The sequence below is a fragment of the Vigna unguiculata genome, chromosome 9, assembly GCF_004118075.2.
Source record: "Vigna unguiculata cultivar IT97K-499-35 chromosome 9, ASM411807v1, whole genome shotgun sequence".
Taxonomy (NCBI): Eukaryota; Viridiplantae; Streptophyta; class Magnoliopsida; order Fabales; family Fabaceae; genus Vigna; species Vigna unguiculata.
Window position 1 is genome coordinate 3,256,383 of NC_040287.1, and position 21,458 is coordinate 3,277,840.

Below are 21,458 nucleotides of genomic sequence, written 5' to 3' on the forward strand. Positions count from 1 at the left end.
TTATCAAAATAACAAAATCAGCACGTGCAAGAATAAATTGCTACTTTTACTTCTCTTTTCAAAGGTTTTGAAAAAAGAAAAAGGTTACTCAAAGTCAATATAGAAAGGGACAAATAAATCTTTATTTACGAAAAATGTCTGAATCATCTAAAATAAGTTATGGTTGGATTGGATTCTTAATCATATTCACAACATTTTATTTATACTCCAAATATTTTATATATAAATAATTATATGTTAAAGATATGAAAGATACTTAACATTAAATTAGGTGCAATTAAACAAGATATTTAATTATTTTTAATATACAATCTTTTAGGTAATTCTTTGTAATATGTAAATCTTTATAATGAATAAATATAAATATAAGATAATTTTTTCCTCACAGTCCAACTATCAGAAGGAGACAGAAATATTAGTAGACGTACATATTATTTAAAAGACTAACCCTTTTTGTTCTCTTATCATCGTAAATTAACTATGAAATGATAATTTTTATCAAAAACATAAGTTTTTATCTACATTTTATAGTTTTCATATGAAAATTTATGTAGTTTTATTCTTGAGTTATAGATTCATGTATTGATCAATTTTGATAGTAATTGGTAGAAGTGTTAAAAGTTGAATCAATCCAAAAAGAATTCAAAAGATCTAAAATTAAATAAAATCAATTTATTTTTTAATATTTTAGGTTCACTTTTTATTCATCGAATTACTGAAAATAAAATTAAACTGATTTTATTTAATATAATACTACATTCTTTTACGATTTTTTTATATTGTAATTATAATATATTTAATTTTATTATGACAAAATAATAAGTTTACGATGTATTTTTAACTATATAATTATATTGTTTTGTTTGGTTTAATTTGTCGGATAGTACTCACTTTCGTTCGAATATGTCAGTTTGGTATCCGCTATTCAAAATGTATTAATTGAGTCCTAACTTTTGAAGAAATGTCTCAATTAGGTCCCTTTTAGACAAAAATTATTGATGATATTTATATTAAAATTTAGTGATAAAAGTCATGAATAAAGTTAACGGCGTTAATATTTTTTTTTTTTCTGAAAGAACCTAATTGAGACATTTTTTTTTCAAAAGTTTGGACTCGATTGACACCTTTTTAAAAGCGGGTACCAAACTGACACATTTAAACAAAAGTGGGTACCGTCCGACTAATTAAACATTTTTTTTTCTATGTGATAAAATTTGAATTATACATACGAGAATAATTATAATAAATAGTGGATTTTTATTTGACAATTTTTATCTACAATGATTAATAGTTTTTTTATAAAAAAAAATTAATAATTTTATGATAATAAAAGCTGTTGAAGTCAATCCAATGCATAATATTATAGTTCAAGTTGGTTAAATTTTTATATTAAATTACAATTGAATCAAATTAATTCTGACTTTTTATATTTAGTTCAAACGATATCTTAAATGAAAAATCAAACAGCGACATTCTAATAATATTTACAAGAGTCCATGAAATATCATCAATTAATAAATGTCCACCACAAACACCGTATAAAATTAGAAGCAGAGAAGAGAGTAACAAGAAGAGAGTTTAACATAAAAAAATAATCTTGGTATTTCTATCTAAATGACCTAATATGAAGTTTAAGTGCAAAAGAATGATTATGATGATAATCTTGCATGCTTTGGTATCGAATGAGATGTAATCAATGATAAAATGGGATGGATGGAGAAATATACGAGAGATATAATAATAATAATAATAATAATAATAATAATAATAATAATAATAATAATAATATATAAGTTTAATCTATATAACGAATTAACGTCAAACTTTAAGATAATGAATTTGAATATTCTTTTTAAAAGGTACTTTCATATCACCAATAAATTTCTTTAAAATAATTTATTGAAAAGATATAATATCAGTGAAATTCGAGTTTAACGTACGTAAGAGATTAAAACTATTTTAATCCAATAAATTTATGAATTTCTAATCTTATTATGTTGTTCAATTTTCTAATACTTAAGGTGAGAATTCAGAATGATATTAACTTCTGTGAGAATTTCCAATAAAATGTTATTCAAAATTATCTTCAATATGTTTTTTTTAGGAATATAGATATTCTTAACCTTATTATAGATTTGTTTTCTTGAATAGGTTTTAGTATCTTTATCCTTTTGTATTTATTTTCTTTGTTTTTATGCTATTTAAAAGTAGGGTTAAATATATTTTTGGTCTTTTAACTTTGAGTGAAAATTAAAATTAATCTCTCCTGAAAGCCTTGAACCAAATTAGTCCCTCAATCCTGTAAATGCGTGGATTTAATACTTTTAACTAAATTTTATTAAGTTTATTTGACGTTTGAAACACATTTCAACATTTCATTATAGTATTTTAATTTGTTTACACCGTTTGACATATTTTCTCTTCGATGTTAACTGAGAAACACTTTTGAAACATCAAATTAACTTAAAAGAAACTTAGTTTAAAAGACTAAATCTACACATTTCTAAATATGAAAGACTAAATTAGTTTAAGATTTTCAAAAGGGACTGATTCCAATTTTTTCTAAAAATTGAAGACAAACATATTTAAAAGAATGATATAAGTAATTTATATGACTAGAGTGTGCACATTGTTGAGATCATATTTTATTTGTTGATGTTTTTTCATACTCTATATGGGATAAATGAAAAATTGTATAACACTATTAGTTAAAAATAATTTATTAATACTAAAAAAAATGTGTTTTCATACTCTATATAATACGTATAATAGTAAAAAAATTTAAATAAAATCACAAAATCGATTCAAACTAATTTGCAAAAAAATAAGTTTGATTTAGTTTAAATTTTAATATTCTAACTAAATAAAAAAACCGCACCAAATTAGTTTGATTTAGTTTAAATTTTTAATATTCAAACTAAATCACGTATAATTACAAAACCGCACCATGAACACAAATATCCATCATAAATTTTAAAGATAGTAGGGTGTAAAGACCACTGAGAGGTTTTCCTAGAAAGGAAATAATATGTTCTGATGCATAAATATTTACAAAATTGTTTTTTAATAAAAATAATTTATGTTCTGATGTTTTTACTGTGAAAAGTTAAAACAAGAGCATATAAAAACAACATAATTTTTTTTTAAAATTCAAAATCCTTTTTTGATTTAGAACCAATTCTTCTGAATCACCCAGTAATCATCTACTTTAAAATCATATTAATTGATATTTCACTATAAATTTGGATAATTCAAAGTAAATCCAGCATATGAATTAAGCTACGCCAATCAAAATGATGGTGTGTTTATTAGGCTGAAATAGTAGGGTATAAATAACTAGAAGCATAAATACAGAATTGAAAACCTCACTAAAATTTGAACCCAAAGGGTAATGATAGGACAGATAAGATAACCTTATCCATCAGTTTCCAATAGGAAAGCTGCCACGTCAGATAGAGGCAAATATGCCCAAAATTTCGACCTCTCATTCCACTTCTGCCTCCACCACCATTTCTCTCAAAGCAAGTTAAAATATAATCAACCCATTTCCTCACTCTTCGCACCAACTTCTACCCAGTAAACAAAGAATAAGCAGGGGAAGAAAGAAAGTACAGAGAAGAAATGGCTTCCACTTCTGCACTTTCAATGGCTATGCCAGTAACTTGTGCCACCCACAAGAAGGTGCTTCCTACCTCTGATGCCTTCTTCAAGCCACTGCCTCTACGGTCTTCAAAAGCAGTTGCAGCATCAAATCCCAATGGAAGGTTTCAAGTGAGAGCCTCCATGAAGGAGAAAGTTGTCACAGGGCTCACAGCAGCTGCATTGACGGCTTCAATGATGGCTCCTGATGTGGCCGAGGCTGCTGTCTCACCTTCTCTCAAGAACTTTTTGCTCAGCATCGCCGCCGGTGGAGTTGTTGTTGTGGCCATTATTGGTGTTGTAATTGGTGTTGCCAATTTCGATCCCGTCAAACGAAGCTGATGAACTTCTGAAGCACTGTGTTCTATTTTTTTTTTTTTTTTTTAACTCCTATAATGGTATGCAGCATCTGTAATGTATTTTTCTTCAGCAATGAAGTGAACCCTCTGTTGTGTAATATGTGACCTTTCTTCTCTACTTGGGCAGAAGCCCTTCAATTCTTAAAACGTATTTTTTGTTGATTGCGTCATTTTGCTGCATAAGAATGGAATAACTAGCAGACCGATGATAGATTACATTTTGAAAATATCTAACTCTACGGAACGATTATATAACATTAACTACAGATATAACTGAGATTAAATCAGAATGAATCAGATAGTAGGAAAATTGATGATTGATATTTCGAGAATAGTGGGATTGCTCGGTCATATGAGGTAATACAAGGAGCAACGAATATATCCTGTGTGATATAAAGGCACATCCACACACAAAAAAGAAGAAACAGGAAATTCAAACATGAATTGATACTATCTAAATATATGTGTCTGCAATGGGCATACAAATGACGTACGTAGTAACTCATAGTCAGTAATGACAAATGATTAATTCTATGTAATGCTTGAATTCTAACACTATATGTATGGTTCTCAATAATACTAAAAGAAGCTGAACCCAAGCTACAATCACTTCCTACAAAACTTGGAAATCGAATCAAGCATGTATTGACTCTCTGAAGAATAGTTCACCTTATCTACCTTAACTACAGTAATCTTGACCTTTTGTTCATCGCCATATAATTCCTCTTTGATTTTCAGCCTAAACATAAACTGTTTGAAGAGTCGGCTCTTGATTATTTCTCCAAACCTCTCATCATCCTGTTGTTCATGTTTCAACATGTACAGATCTTTCGCTGAATACTCCATAATCTCTTCACCTGCTTCCTGGAAAGCAGTTACCCAAGTTAATCCTGTGCCATCCAGAATTTGAGCTTGCAGAAGGTATCGATAATCACACTCCTCAAATTCCTGATTGCATCTATCACATTGCCATCTTGTGTTTCCTGACCTAGTCACTTTCTTATTGCATTGTCGATCTCCAATCACCAGAGGGCAAGCTGTGTAACAAAATGTATCAGTCTTGATGAACGATATAGTTGCCCTTATTGTTATCCAGTCTGGCTTGTCTGATCGTCCTAGACCTTCATCCTTGATTTGAGATACAGTTTTGCGTACCTCATTCTTCGATCCTCCAGGAATAACGTCCCTAGAAATTGAATGGGAAGCAGAATCTTTTCCAACTAGATCAAACCATTGTCTTAAGCTATTGGCCTCGGGGAACTCAGGATTTATGAAAAGCTGTGTGGTAGAAATAGAGCCTATCGACTTTCCACTAAAATCATTCACCTTCCCCGCTTTGACTGCTAAAATAGGGAAAAACCCAGAATCTACCATCTCTTGCAATTGTTGCCCTTCCCTGTTGCAAAATTCTCCCCACAGTGTAAATTCAACACTCCTGCCAGAACTGTCTTTTAGACTCAAAATTCTTCTCAGGGTTTCCATTCCATTCTTCCTCAAGATGGGAACAGAAGGGTTCACAGATGTCACAACCCCAATAACATCAAGGATGGAGTTATTGTCAACATTCTCAATGTCACTGATAGGTCGAAATGAGAACTGCTGTCTAGGTATAGAATCATCCTCATCCGGGCACAACTCCACTGTTGAAGTTGATTCCAAAAAAATTTCCCATTCATTCTTCAAGTGGTTGAAATTCTTCTGTGCAGGTTTTAAGCTACCTTTCGATATCATGTAAACTTTACCAACCTCAATTACATTATAGAAGCGATCAACAACAGCATTAAAGCATGTTACTCGTATTTCACCTCCATCAGAATCCAGGAGATCAAACCAGAAGACTTTCCCATCACCGCGTGCATTATTATAGCGGCGCAGATCCCCTTTAGCAGTTACCCTTGCCTTGATAGCCCACCGACCTTGATAAGGATTTAAAGCAGCTATAGGAATGATGCGTGCTGGCGCCTCATTTTTCACAACTGCACCACGGCCTTTGTAAACTGGAGGCGGTTGGTATGGAGGTTGAATTGTTGGCCTGAAATTCTGGGCTTTATCATGACTTGCATTTTGAGCAGCAGAGTTACTAATAGTATTACTAGTATTGTTACTCCTGGCCAAATTCTCCACAGTGTTATCTGCTATAGCTCTCACACTTGGTAAATCTGAATCCAAGGATGGCTTCGGATTCCCAATGATCTCAAAATCAGCTATTATAGTTTCCATGTTTAGAACCATAATAATCCTGTGCAAGGAAAAACAAATAAGTATATAAACTAATTTTACAGGATAAACCTAAAGTTGAAGATGCAAGATTCAATCAGCAACATGTTCTTTATTCCTTAGAATCCATCTATACACAGACACATTAAGCATAACAACTAAATGCAAAGGTTTTGCATATCTCTAATTAAGTTGCAATTGCATTTCTTTATACACACTCTAACCAATCAAATATAAAATTCATTCAACCAAAATTCAACCGCCTCTCCTTTTAATTCGAATTATCAGGGTTTGCAAATGCTAACACGACAAATAAGGTTATGTTACATTTTGCTTTAAGAAGTGAAATTCGAACCATATAACATAAAAAAGTGAAATCACATGGACTTTATTATATTCGCAACGGAAACAAAACTAATTTGAGCATAATTAGAGAAATGACATAAATCCAAAATTAGATTTGCAGAGAAGAGAGAGACTTGCGGTTCTTGAAGGGAGTGCATATATAATCGAGAAGCTGAACAACCGAACCCTTCCGAACCCGACCGGTTCGGACTCGGTCGTTGAGCTGAGTGGCGAGCATCGCGTGGTGAGACAAAACGGCGTCGGAAATCAGAAGACGGTATCTCTGCTGCTGCGAGTTGTTGGTGTTGGAGACTAACGCCACGTCCAGAACCTGAACAAGCGGTTTGGCGTTAACGTCGCCACTAATTATCGCCGGAATCGCGTTTTCAGTGAGATTCACCGACATTTTCCCTCCAATTGTGGATTTCCCGAACAAACTCAACCCCAAAACGGAAAGAGTAAATAGAGAACTCGAATCGATATGAAAGAAGGTTTCATTTTTTTTAGTTTTATTTGAATTTTATTTATAATTAAATTATTTGTACTATTTAATTATTTTAAACAGAATTAAATGTTTTGTATTAAGAGTGTTTTTTTTTTTTGTACTTAAAAAAATATATTAATATATATTGTGCAATTTTTTTTCTAAATTTAGTTATGATTCTTCTAGTTTGAAAAAATGTTAGATTAATTTGGTTTCAATATCATATTAAAAATAATTTATTTTAGTGTTTTAAGTTTAAAATATATGATTTTATTCTCAAAATATTAAATTTGAAGGATTCAAAATAGTTTTTAAAAAATATTTTATTTTTTTAAACTTAATATTCATAAATTAAAATCATATTTAATATTTTGGAAAATTAAATTATTTCTTTAAAATTTTAGAGATGAGATTTAGTTTATCTTAAATTTTAGGAATTAAAAACATTATTAAGCTAATTATAAATTATAAATTATAAATTTCTACTCACATAATGAATGATTGTCTTTGAAAAGAAGTTTGAAAAAAAAAACTTGGACATCAAGAAATTGAAGTACTTTAATAGAACTTGGCAACTTAAGGTGATAAGAATCTTCAAGTCCAATAATCTTACTTTAATGAGTATGCCAACTTCTTTTTTTGGAAAAATGAGAGAACATAAGCTTGAATACGGGAGATTAAAAGAAGATGATAAAGAAAGGAAAAGAAAAAAAATTGTATAACACTCAAAGTTGTAATATCTAAGAGATGTTAGAGATGAAGAAGAAAAATCAAATAATGAATATTCAAATCTTATGGTAATGAAGATTTCAAGATTTCTAAGAAAACAATACCAGGAACTATTTTTTATATACATGCAAATGTTTCAAAAGCCTCCACATATAAAACTTTATTATTTTTTAATTAACTTGAAATGACATATTGAAGAAAAGAGATACAAGAAACCTATGAAGAAGAAGAAACACTATGTTGTTTGGCAACACAATGCACGAACCACATCAATAAACACTAATGAAAGTGATGAAGAGGTAATTTTGCACTTATTGACCGATGTATAATCATTTCATAACAATTTAAACCAAATGTAAAAGTTTGATTCATTCAAATTTAAAAAAAAAAATATATATATATATATATATATATATATAATATATATATATATATATATATATATATATAATATTCCATTGGTTCCATTTTCATAGAGAAATCTGAAGTAGGTATTTTTCTTTTTATCTCAATTAGGTTTTTATTTTAAAAATTTTATTGCAATTAAGTTCTTTCAGTTAATAGTAAATTGACCGCGTTAATTATGTATCACGTGTTAGTCAACACGTGTTTTTATTTTTATTTTTTTATAATTAAAAAATAAATACAAATTATCACGTGTCAAGATGACGTTGTCCCATGTGACAGTGGAAGTGTGATGTGTTAGTGGTAATGCCACTTATCCCTATTGAATGTGAAAATTCTCAATTTAGTCCATGTATTTGTTATTTTGTCTTAATTTTGTCTAATTTTTTTAAATATGGAGCAATCTCATCCATATTCAAATCGAGACAAAATTTAACCTTTATATAAATGTCACAATGATATTTTTAACAAGATTAAGTTCTTATTTTATATTGAACTTTATTTAAATATTATTTCAAATACTTATATATCAATAATTTATAAGCAAATGTTAGAGTTGGTTTAAAAATAATAACTTTATAAATTGAATTGTAAAATTTTAAATAAATATATTTATTTTAAATTGTTTTAAAATTTCATATTTGAATTTATAAAGGTGTTATTTTTAAAATAACTCTAACATTTATCTATAAATTATAGATATATAAATATTTAAAATAAAATTTAAATAAAGTACAATGCAAAATATACATTTAAATAAACTTAATTTTGTTAAAAATATCAATTATAATAAAAATACCATTGTAAAATTTATATAAAAAATTGATATAGGAATAAAATTGATTCAGTCTTAAAAAAAATATGATCAAATTGAGACAAAATAACAAATAAAGGGACTACAAGGAGACTTTTCACATCAAATAATGACACATGACACTGTTATTGCCATATCGCACCGTCTCTGTCACGTGACACAACAGCAGCTTGACATGTGACAATTTTTATTTTCAAAAAAATACAAAAAATTAAAACAATCACATGCTGACACATGGCAAATAGTTAACAATGTTAGTCTACTACTAACAGGAAGAACTTAATTGCAATAAACTTTACAAAATAAATACCTAATTGAGACAAAAAAAAGAAGTTAATCTACTTGAGATTTCTTTACAAAAATAGGACTAGGGAAATGATTTAACCATATATATATTATAAAATTTTTATGCAGTGTAATTTCATAAATATGCATATTTTATCTTGTGTAATATATGATTACGAATTTTGATACTAATTAGTAATTTGAATCAATTAATTTTTTTAATTGAAAATCTAAGTTAAATCGATTAACATATATAAACTATTAGCCCATTCATATTATTTATACCACGACATGAAGTACTAACATCAATAAATATTAAAAAAATATAGTCCGGAAATTGATTTAATTTTGAAAAGTGCTAATGCATATTTCTTTTATGATTATATCTAGTAAATAATTACTATTTTAATACATTTTTAGTTTTATAAATTAAGTATGAACTCAAAAAAAAAAATTATATAGAAGAAAATTTCTGAACAATTATGTTGAGTTTTTTCAGGAATTACTGAAAACTTGGTTACAATTTATAAAATGAACGAGGGTTGATTAATTTACTTGTTGCTTGTAGATAATTAACCAAACCACACTAATTATTTTCTTAAAACTTCATAAATGACATAACTTTATTGTTATACATGTTTTATTTCATATCAATACTCTTCCATGAAAATATTTGACATAAAAGACATTATTGTGTATCACAGAATTATCAGAATGTTCCAATTTATAAAACTATTGTACCAATACAATCTATGATTATGTAAGCAACAAGTACGCATCGCTCTTGTAAACCATTAGAACTTGCTTATAATTATCATTATTAGAGGTCTCAATTTAATTCATGGTCATGTTCTGTCTTAGTTTATATTTGAATAAGTTTTTCTTTTTATAGGATGAACATATGAGGGTGTCAAAAGACAAACACAACCCCAAAGTTCTCTTATAAAGTGGGTTACAATCATGGTCATGGTCATGGTTAAAGTGAGTTTGACCCTATTTAACTTTAATTAACTTTTTAAAATAATACATTTAACCTGCATCAAAGGTTGAACAAAGTCATATTGGTTTGAAGCTTGATTCAAGTCTACCTAAGCCGAAATTTAAGTCGAGTTAACTCGAACTGAAAGTTGAATCAAGTCGGGCCAAGAAAAAATTATAGGTCGAAGGTTAAGACAGGCTGACAAAAGTAGAAGGTCAAGACATGCTAGCTAAGGCTGAAGGTCAAGACGAGTCACTCTAAGCTGAAGGTCAAGACGAGTCACCCCAAGCTGAAGATCAAGATAGGTTTGCTCGAGTTGAAAATCAAGATTGTCTAATACAAGTTAAGATCGAGACGGGTCACCCTGGACTAAAGATCGAGATTGGTCAGTTCGGGCTGAAAGTCGAGACAGGTTAGCACAGACGAAGATCGACATTAGTTGGTCTAGCCCAAAGGTTGAAACAGATCGGTCCAGACCGAAGATCGAGATTGGTCGATCCTAACCATAGGCCAAGACAGGTTGGTCTGGACCAAAGGTCAAGATGGATCGATCCAAACGAAAGGTCAATACACGTCAACCTGAGCTGAATGTTCAATAATATATTTTTAAAAAATAACATTTTTTCATATTAAAAAAAATACCCAAAGGACTTTTATGGGCATTTTCACTTTTTATAAACTTTTTCAATAGGAGACTTTTTTTACCTTAAGAACTTTTTTGGCTTGTGAGCCTTTTGGGCCTCAGGACACATGAATGAGGATCAAATGTTGAAAGTTGTGCCAAATTCTAGTTTCACATAAAACATATCACCAATCTTATTTATGTTGAAACTGATGATCATTTAGCTAAATTACTTAATATAGTTATCTCACTTAATGACACAACTCCATCATTACACGTATACATGTTTGATTTTATATCATTACTTTGTTCTAATATATGTAAACTAATTAAATATTAAATAAAGGATAAAAATATAAACAACAAAAAAAGTAATATTATCTTTAAATTTAAAAATAACAATTAAATACATATGCTTGAAGAAGTAACATATTATGTGCTCCAAAATACCAAAAGTCAAAAGTAACAATAACTTGCTGCAATGGACCTATTAATGGAATTAGGCCCGCCCACATTGAAGTTACAAGATAAAACTTTTATAAAAATAAAAAGAGTAAGCGAATCCAATATAAGATTTGACGTTTAATTAAGCATTCACATGCAATTATTGTCACACAAGAAAGTGGTGGTAGTATCTTTCCCTAATTTAATTTAAAAAAAATTACTCTCTCTGGTTATTATTAGACACACTTTACAAAAGTATTGGTCATTTTATAAAGTATTTTATTTTATTTTTTTGTAATTTTACATTTCTTTCATTAAATATTATGATTTATGTGTTTTATATTAATAAGCAGTAAGAATTTTTAGAGGTGATTAATAATAAAGATTAATTTAGTATGTTGATAATATTTTTTAAGAAACTTTAACTAAATTGTTTTTGTATTCTTATTTAAAAATATCATATAATAAAGACACGAGAGAATATATTTTTATTATATATTTTATTTCGATCATATTTTTAATTAATATAAATATTCAATAACTTATAATAAATATTATATTAATTTTGTATTTCTAAACGTGATGTTTTAATGAGATTGCTTAAAATAAAGAAGTGATGGAAAAAAAAATTAAGAGGGTGAGCAACTTTTTCCCTTTGGTTGAAGGGAGAGAAAAAAAACAAAACTATAAAGGAGCATGTACGAAGCATATCATGCCAAAGAGTGAATTCTTTTTCGAAATGATTTGTTTAGTTACAAGTAAAATTAAGAGAAATAAACTATGAATAATAAGAATACAAGAAAAATAAAATAAAAATAACATATACTGTTTGGATGAATAAAAATAAATGAAAATTTGAGATGTGTCTTCCTGTTTAATTTGACAAGTCAAAAAGGGAGTAAAATACATAAATAGTCCTATAATAATAATAAAAAATTAAAACATATTTTTTTTTAAATAAATCATGCTTTCAGTTTTTAAGAAATAAAGAAAACAAAACACGAATAGGTGTAAACATATTATTTATTTATTTTAACTACACAAACATTTTCAGTTTATATATATAAAATTCTTTATGTTGTGACATGATTGCACGAGACGGTCCAATATAAAACCCTAAAAACATAATTTGGGAACCTTTGAGGATCAGCAAGGGAGGTCAACGTTATAAAGTTTATTAATATTCTTAAAAGTATACACATTTGATAAGTCTCCATAAACTAAATGCAGTTCAGTTTTGATTTAAAAAGAGGATATCAAAGTTACTAAAACTATGAAATTATTGTTAGTGTCATTTAGTCATATAATCAAACACCTTTGCGGCATGGGGCATGGATTATTATAGTAGAATTAGTGTGATGGTCCAACCAATGATGTAGATATCAATGGGTTGCATTATTATTATTATTAGTATTATTATGAAATGACTTTATTAGGGCAAACTAGAGATGACCTCCTTTCCAACCTATTTGCTGGAAATGCAAGGAACAAAGGGAAAGAAAGGCAAAAGTAGATTCCCACTGCACATGTTATGTACTAGACAATGTTTAATTTGTCTTGGCCTGTGTAGGGACCAAACCATTTTTTATATATCTCATTTTTCCACACCCCTTCATCACTACCTCAAACTTAGCATGCTTATGCATTTTTTTGGCACACTTCCCAAAACCTCCCCCAACCCTTTTTAATTTCCTCTGTTTAATATATATAGCTTAATCATTAACACATCTGCATAGAGTTATGTCACCCAAGATGTGTTTGTTACTCATACAATCATTCTCCCTCCTTTTTACTACTAAATTTTGCAGTGTAATAATCAATCTATATGTTAACATAAGCTGAAAATTTTGATTTGATCCTCATACCATGAAAAAACTTGTCAGACAAACCAGTGTGTAACAGGAAAAAGACACTTTCACATGTGAGGCTTGAGAGAAAGTGAAGTGATCATACTTGCAGAAGTTTTTCTAACAAAAATAAGTCGTAAATAATTCTATGTAAGAGATCGTAGTATTATTTTCAATAAATTTACGGGTCTTTCTATTTATATATGTTAACATTGGATTTCTTGAATGTAAGGCCAAGGAATGCTCTCAGGGTATGGACACACACATAATGATGATGGTGGAACAATTATAGTTTGATGTCCAAGTAAATTGATTGTGAATATGGGGTACGGACAGAGGGATCAATTTTGTAGATAAGGAAAAAGGTACTATTTTTTGTATGTGCAAAATCTAAACCAGAAACAGGCCATTTTCAGCAATCACTCATGTGGGCCAATTTACTGAGATCAGGAAATTAGGCTGCCACTCACAGGGTCCTCCAACAAAGACATCTGCTCAATCAGGGAGAGAGAGAAATCCAAGCCAGAGAATTACCAACTATGAGCTTTGTCCCTCAGCACATTTTTTGCATCACTGCTATAAAAACAGCAAATACTAACAATCTTTGGTACAGTAGGTAAATGTTATGCTCGTATTCTACACAACTTAAGCTTCAATTTCAGTTAGATACAAGAATTTTGCTGATGAGAATGATGAGTCTCTACGTTAAGAAAAAATATATGGACACCTTTTAAATCACAAACTTCCATTTAACTTTCATTAAAAAAAGAGTTTTCTTTGCTCAGTTTTTGTCAGGTAATAAAATTATGTATCTGAAGTATAACTCACCTAAACATTTTACACAGAAATTACACAGTTTTAGTGATAAAAGTTTTGTATTTTTCTTTCTTTTGTCATGCGTCTTATCAGTTATGATGCATATGCATTGTATAAAAACAATTGCCGAATAGAAAGGAAGAAGGGAAATAAATAATTGAATAGTAAAAGAGTATGAACCTCAGAAGAAAGAGATAAGCATGGAGAAGTTCAGTTTCATCTCAAAAAAGAGAACCTTTGGGTCCCTTGTCTTGTTGTTGGGGCCACTATTTGTATTTCCGTATCAAACTCTGTCTTTTTTTACATTCCAATTTTAACTTTCATTATTCACCCCTTTTCATTTTCATTTTCTTTCTCATCACATCGTATGATATTTTCTCTGGTACCACTTGGGGTATATCCAAGGGTTGTGTTGTGATCATTATTCTTTACATATATCTGATTCAAGGTACTGTAGAGCTTAGTTTGAATAATAATTTTCAGATAATTCAACAGTAGACACCTTAATTTATATTTCTTGATCATATCATGTAGATACTTATTTCTCCTAATTCTTTGTGTCTATGAGTATTTATTAACAAATGGGTGTTGATACATCACTGTCCATATATAATACTTTAAGTTTCCAGCCAATACCATTGATTTGGTATAAAGATTAAAAATTTATGTCAAAAGCACATCGTTTCTTATCTGAGATTCTGTTCCTGTGGTGGTGTGTGATTGGGAACCAAAAAGATAGACTAAAGCTGCTTTTTTCACACTGTTTCAGGGCATCTTCACGCACATGTATTCCTGTATGTATATATGTATCTATATGTATCTGTGTACTCTTCCCTGTCTTACACCCGCAAGGACACAAAGGAATATTAAAATCAGGAACAGTATTTTTCAGTAAAGAAGCTCTGGTTACATGGGAGTGAACCTAAAACAGTATCAACCACCAATTCTCAATTTCAGCTATTAGCCAAAGTGAGAACTAGATCAACATTTTGGGTTGAACTTGCAAAGGAAATAAAGTTATGATGACAGGTTCCCATCAAAAGGAATCATGAACAAAGATTTAAGAAGACCCTCTTGCTCCATTTGACAGAGAAAAAGTTAGAAGCAGAAAGATATACCTCATAGGCTCATAAAATCAAGCTCATGACAGGATCAAAGAAAAAAATGAGTTATAAAAAATATGAAAGACTCTCTTATTTCCACTTTAAACAACAGTAGCATGATTGAATTAGTTGCACAACCATGCTAGACTTCTATTAGATCCCAAATTACATGGTTACAAATTACAATGAGAGAATTGTAGATAAAAATCAATATATAATTTTTTATTTGGAATATAAGCAACAAGTGATGTAGATGTAGAGCTTCTTCAACTACTGAATCTTCTAACCTTGTGTTCTAGCCTTCAACACTTGTTGTAGTTCTCCATCAAGCAAAAGAATGACAGGGAAAAAAAGTGTCTACACAGGCCTGTGTCTCTTGTGGCCTAACTTCCCATCTGATTTCACACCACCACTGGAATCCCCCTCTGAAGTAACTTCCATGGATTTGGTAAAGGAACTTGAAAGATCAGCATATAGGTCATACACTCTTCTGATATTGTTGTTGAGCTCCCTAATGAGACCTACATTTCTGGTGAGGTTATCAGGGGCCTTAGACTCATGGTTCTGGTTTATCTCATTGATGAGTAGCCTGTTCTGATCAAAAATGCTCTGGACTTGAACAAAGCTCTTTTGAAATGTCTGCATGATGTTGGCATCAATCTGAGCACCACCATTGGCAAGGCCAGAGAATGTGTCACCCTCCATTCCTCTCTTTGAATCTCAGGAAGCAAATTCAGGCCTGCATCATGTGGAAACTGAGATGAGAAGATATAACAAAGGGTGAGAAAGTCCTATTAGTATACATAAAAATAATACACCATAGTCATTTTTTAATGAATTTATCCATACTAATAATCATAGCCCCTATCTGCAACGGCCTGCACTAACCACAACAGAGAGACAAAACATGACCAATTTTGGAATTGTTTATGGCATTTGGGCAGATGAGACAACAAGCAGTGTAGGAGAAATCATGACCTCCATGAGTTCCTTTTCCAGAGGAATCAGACTGTTAGCATATTGTTACTATTATTATAGCTTCTAATAATCAGTTTTATTCTTATTTTTTTTATGAGTTGGGAAAAAGCAGATCCCATTTCCATAAAAGGGAACTTTTTTATATTGTACTCAGGAAACAGCTACCCAAAGCTCAAAGACCCAAAAACAAAAACTAAAAAAAATCAGTCAATGATGCATTGTAGATGATAATATGAGGCTATGAAGGTACTGCTTCACAGACAACATCATTAACCTTTTCTAAACAAAATTACGAAAAACAAAAACAAAAGAAGCAACCGTCCAAGATGCCAAAGATAATTGACCAAATTCGGCCAACTCGCACATACATTGAATAAAACCAAACCAAACCAAATCAAACCAAACAAAAACCCCGTTTAACAATCTTCAATTCACGTCAAAACTTAAATTTAAATGTCCAACCGTACTTGGATAACCTGCAGCAGCATAACATCTGGTCACAGAAATCGAAGGACAACAAATTAAAAAAAAAAAAAAAACCGAGTTTAATAATGATTCCAAGTTCTAACGCATCTCCAACCTTCGACGAGAAAGAAGAAAAACAACAGCGAAACTTGAAAAGCACGAAGCTTGTAAAATCAATGCGCGACCCAAAAGCGAGTGGAGAGCAAAATTCACCTTTTTTTCTTGCAATATATTAAAAATTCTAGCAATCAAATTATTGCGTAGTTTATTAAGAGTAATGTTAACGACAACATTATCATTCTAAAATCTTACCTTGGTAAACCGAAACATTTTTTTTTTCTTTTGGGTGAGATTGAAAGAAGAAAACGAGGTAGACCCAGAGAGAGAGAGTGTGATAAAGATCGAAGCTTGAATGGAATCTCTGGAGCGAAGGCTGTCGTATGAATTCTTCTCTCTGAGAACTGAAGAGAGAGAGAGAGAGAGAGAGAGGAGAGAGAGAATACGTAAGATTTGACAGTGACGCTCACGCTTGGACCCTGCTGTGTCTTAACATTTAGCAGTATTCTGTACAATCTATAATATTGGTGATGATATGATGCATATTCAATATTCAATATCCACATGTTATTCCCATTTTATTTATTCTTCTTTATTTGGATACACTTACGTCATCTAGATAATTATTTTTCCTTTCTCAATTCCAAAACTACTCATATAAATATCTTAATCCAAGCTAAATACTACACATGCTTTTGTATTTATTAATTTAGATTAAATATAAAATGATACACAATTCTGGTAGAATTATTTGTCTATCTAGATTCAATACTATCGTTGAAAAAAACACAACACATGTCCAAGAGACTTATTACATGTATCGCACAAAGTTAATAATTACTTAAAATGCGCGATAAACATTAATAATAGATAATGAAATATTAAAAATGGAAAATGAAGGAAAAGAGAAGAGCATAATAAAGAGGAAAAAGAAGTGTAGACTAGTTGAACTAACACCTAATTAGATAAATGATAATGTTGAATGAATAACAACAATAAACAATGATAGAATAATCACAAATGATAAGAAATAATTAATGTTTGCTATCAAAGATGCTGGTTTAAGGTTATGGATACAATATATATATATATATATATATATATATATATATATATATATATATATATATATATATAATTATTTATATTTGTACCTCGAGATAGGTTAAACTAATTAATTTTTATAGTGATGAATACGATTCTAAACATGACTATAATGTGTAATTGAAATAAATACAAACTAAACTCATAATTAATTAAAATATAGTTAAGTTGACTTGGATTGGTCAGTGTAATTAAATTTGGTCGGATTGGTAGAATTTATAGTCTGGCCAATATTGTAATTCATAGGGTATAGAAGTTTATTTTATATATGTGATGATATATTGTGATATTAAATAAGGAACATTAAAATTATTAATATCAAATATTTAACAAAATTGATAATATCAAGTAAAAGTAACATTTAATTAGAATGTAATAATAATATAATATGATAACATACTGTCACATATCTGGTGTAAACACAGCAAAAAGTTAAATTATGTTTCAAACTTTTCTTTTAATTTTTTACGGTACTAGCTTCACATGTTCAAAAAATAATATAAGAAAAGTCTAAAAAAGAATATATATATATATATATATATATATATATATATATAACAATATATAAAGAGGATTCTTCTTTTGTGTCCACATCTCAAAATACCAATTTTACTCTTTAAAATATAATTATTTATTAAATTTTTGAAAATTGACCGTTATTTTTATAACTTTTTTCTTTATTTATCAATAATTATTTTCTCATATTTTCTTATATATTTCACTTTATTTTTAATAAATATAATTTTATTTTATATATTAACTTAATAACATTATATTATCATCACCTATTAATATAATATCACGCATATTTAAAAAATACATACACACATGCACGATAGCACTTGTGTGTCCGCTAGTATATATATATATATATATATATATATATACTTACAAAATATTTTTACACCACTTTACGGTATAAATTTTGGTAGACAATCAATTTTAATTATAACTTAAGAGAAGACATACATGCACATATGTCCACTTTATTTTTATTCTACCAAAATTTTACTAAACTAAAAATAATTTGTATAATTTTTATTATTAAACATTTTATTATAAATAATTATTTGATTTTGAAAAAGTAATTATTAAAAGAATAAAATGATAAAATAATTAAATTTAAATTAATGGTCGTTTAAAGGATACAAATAGAAATATATTTATTTTAATTTTATGTTAAATTTGTTTTTAATTCTTAAATTTAGACCTAAAATTGAATATCTCAAATTTTGATATATTTTAATTTTTAAAATTTAAAATTAAATAGATATAATACTTTTAATCTAACATTGTCAAATTTTTTTACATATTAAATTAATATTTTATACTGACATTTAAATTATAATATATCAAATAATATAAATAATTTAAAAATCAACTCAAATCATTATTTAACACCTTAAAAAAGTCTTGCCTTAAAAATTAAAAACAATTTTTATATATAAATGTAGATTACAAGATATAAGTATATTTTCTAACTCACTCTTGACTTGTTCCTCCTTGTATTTGACTTTTAGCAGGGAGCATAATAAAGACTTTTCATGTTTCGACTAAAATTACTTCGGTATTGGTTTACATCTTATCAAACAAATGAATATATTTACAAAAAAAGAGTATTATTCTTTTAAATTAAGAGAGAAAATGGTTGTCGAAGAATTAATTGTATCATTAAATATTCTTCATCAATTAGTCACTCCAAAAAAAAAAAAACTATTTCTTTTTTGGTTTATAAGCATCTCTTGAAGAAGTCAACAAGTAGGTCTTTGTGTTGACCTTCTTTTAGGGCTTTTACGGATAATTCCAATAATTTCACACGTTATGACTTCATAAATATCCTTGCATGGAAGATTGACTATCCAATAAAAATATTTGACATTTCAAATAATTAACTGTCTTTATAATAACAAACAAGAATATTATATATAATTTACATCAACATTTAAATAATGACAATCTAAAACAAATGATTTTGATAATAACTAATGTATATATAATAGTATCTCTACATTGAGTGTTTAACATGAAAAAAATGGTTAAATATGGTTTTAGTCCCTCAATTTTTAGTGAAAATTGAAATTAGTCATTCTTCACAACTTTGACCCATTTTAATTCTTCAACTTCAAAATTGCGTGAATTTAATCCTTTTAACTAAATTTTGTTAAATTCATTTGACGTTTCAAATGCGTTTCATGATAGTTTCTTAGCTAATATTGAAGCAAAAATGTATCAAACAATGTAAACATCTCAAATGCTATGATGAAATGTGTTTGAAATGTTAAATAAACTTAACAAAATTTGTTAAAAAGGATTAAAGGCACGCAGTTATGAAATTGAGAGACTAAATTTGATCAAAGTTTTGAGGAATGACTAATTACAATTTTCACTAAAAATTGAAAGACCAAAAGTATATTTAACTCAAAAGAAACAATACAATAACATGTAACTCTATTATACAAGAACATCTCTATATTGTTATTTTTTGTAATTATTGAATGTGTGTGCTTGATTAGGAAGATCAAATTATTGTTGTAATAAGGTTTTGCAAAGTGTGGTTCTATAAGATCTTGAAGGGTTTAAAATCTTGGTTTTTATACGTTTTCTTTATTATTTTTATGAGTGTAGTAACAATTTGAAAGTTATGACTTGGTGAGAATGATTGAACAATTAGATGTATAACTCTGGTTTAGAAGTGAATCCGTATAAATTTTGTGTTTCTCTCTTTTCTCATATCTCTCATTTAGTATATTATAAATCATATATTTTTCACATTTTTAACCTTTGATCACAATCCGTGTAAAATTTGGTTTACAACCTTATTTAATGTGATTTAGTGAAAATTAATCATCACCTTTTGAGAGTTGATTACAGTGGAATTCACTTACTCTTGGTTTTGTAACATTTTTCGATGGAGTTTGGTATTTGTTGAATGTGGTTTTTTTTTTTAATTAGGATTTTTGTCCTTTCTTTTTTTAATATTTTCTGTGAGAATGAGAAGATTGAGAAGAAGTAACATAGATTCCACCAATAATTTCTATGATGGATTTGTTCCCATTTGCTAACATAAGCATTGAGAATATTCAACAAATATGATTTTTGCTGTTTTAATCTCACTATTTTCCTCACAAATTATTGAACTTATATAGGTGAAATCAATTAATGCAGAAAAGTATGCTGCAAGAAGGTTTGCTATTAGACTTATTAATTTCCACTCCTAACCTTATTAACTAATAACAATCTTCAACATTTAATTATATGTTTTGAAAATTTTTCCTAATTAAACAGTGACTTAATTAAGTTATAAGTTCTTGATAAATTTAATAATTTTCGATTAAGTTTATGTTAATGTTCTGTTTTTGTCTATTGAATATTTAAATTTTTGAAAATTTTCAATTTGATCTATGTCATTTATTCGTTTCATTGACTAAGTGATATGGTCATTATTTTTTTTCATGTGTTAAGAAATTTAAGATTATGTGATTAATATAAAATTAATATATTGGTTAATATAATACGATAAATAACTTTTATTATCATTCATGAAAATTTAAAACTTAATTAAACTTTACTTAATGCATAATCAAATAAAAACTTAAAATCTTCCCTATTAATTTTCTAGGTTGTTTTTGACCATGAATCAATTAACTATAGATGTGAATTTGATGGAAAGGGTAAAATATGATGTTTAATTTAATGCATTTGATTCCTAAATAATTTGAGTTCATATATATGTCTTTCAAATCGCTAACTTAATTTGAAAGTTGAA

General features: G+C 28.6%; 3 protein-coding genes across 5 annotated transcripts; 1 reads left to right on the forward strand and 2 right to left on the reverse strand.

Moving 5' to 3' along the window:
- The first annotated feature begins 3,514 nt into the window (after nucleotides 1-3,514).
- On the forward strand, nucleotides 3,515-4,168 carry LOC114163292. Its single transcript, XM_028047518.1, has one exon. It carries the CDS (start codon nucleotides 3,622-3,624, stop codon nucleotides 3,979-3,981), a length of 360 nt encoding a protein of 119 aa, XP_027903319.1. The 5' UTR covers nucleotides 3,515-3,621; the 3' UTR covers nucleotides 3,982-4,168.
- LOC114163291 (replication protein A 70 kDa DNA-binding subunit A) lies at nucleotides 4,007-7,042 on the reverse strand. Of its 2 annotated transcripts, none has more exons than XM_028047516.1 (2): nucleotides 6,695-7,042; nucleotides 4,007-6,237 (listed from the first exon to the last, which is right to left on the reverse strand). In XM_028047516.1, exons 1-2 carry the CDS (start codon nucleotides 6,964-6,966, stop codon nucleotides 4,605-4,607), a joined length of 1,905 nt encoding a protein of 634 aa, XP_027903317.1. In that variant the 5' UTR covers nucleotides 6,967-7,042; the 3' UTR covers nucleotides 4,007-4,604. The 2 variants fall into 2 exon arrangements, with proteins under 2 accessions (XP_027903317.1, XP_027903318.1); XM_028047517.1 differs by having other exon boundaries at nucleotides 6,699-6,995.
- Nucleotides 7,043-15,157: 8,115 nt separating this feature from the next.
- On the reverse strand, nucleotides 15,158-17,108 carry LOC114162412 (protein ELF4-LIKE 3-like). Of its 2 annotated transcripts, none has more exons than XM_028046283.1 (2): nucleotides 16,844-17,108; nucleotides 15,158-15,827 (listed from the first exon to the last, which is right to left on the reverse strand). In XM_028046283.1, exon 2 carries the CDS (start codon nucleotides 15,791-15,793, stop codon nucleotides 15,446-15,448), a length of 348 nt encoding a protein of 115 aa, XP_027902084.1. In that variant the 5' UTR covers nucleotides 15,794-15,827; nucleotides 16,844-17,108; the 3' UTR covers nucleotides 15,158-15,445. The 2 variants fall into 2 exon arrangements, with proteins under 2 accessions (XP_027902084.1, XP_027902085.1); XM_028046284.1 differs by lacking the exon at nucleotides 16,844-17,108 and adding an exon at nucleotides 16,647-16,769.
- Between the last annotated feature and the right edge of the window lie 4,350 nt (nucleotides 17,109-21,458).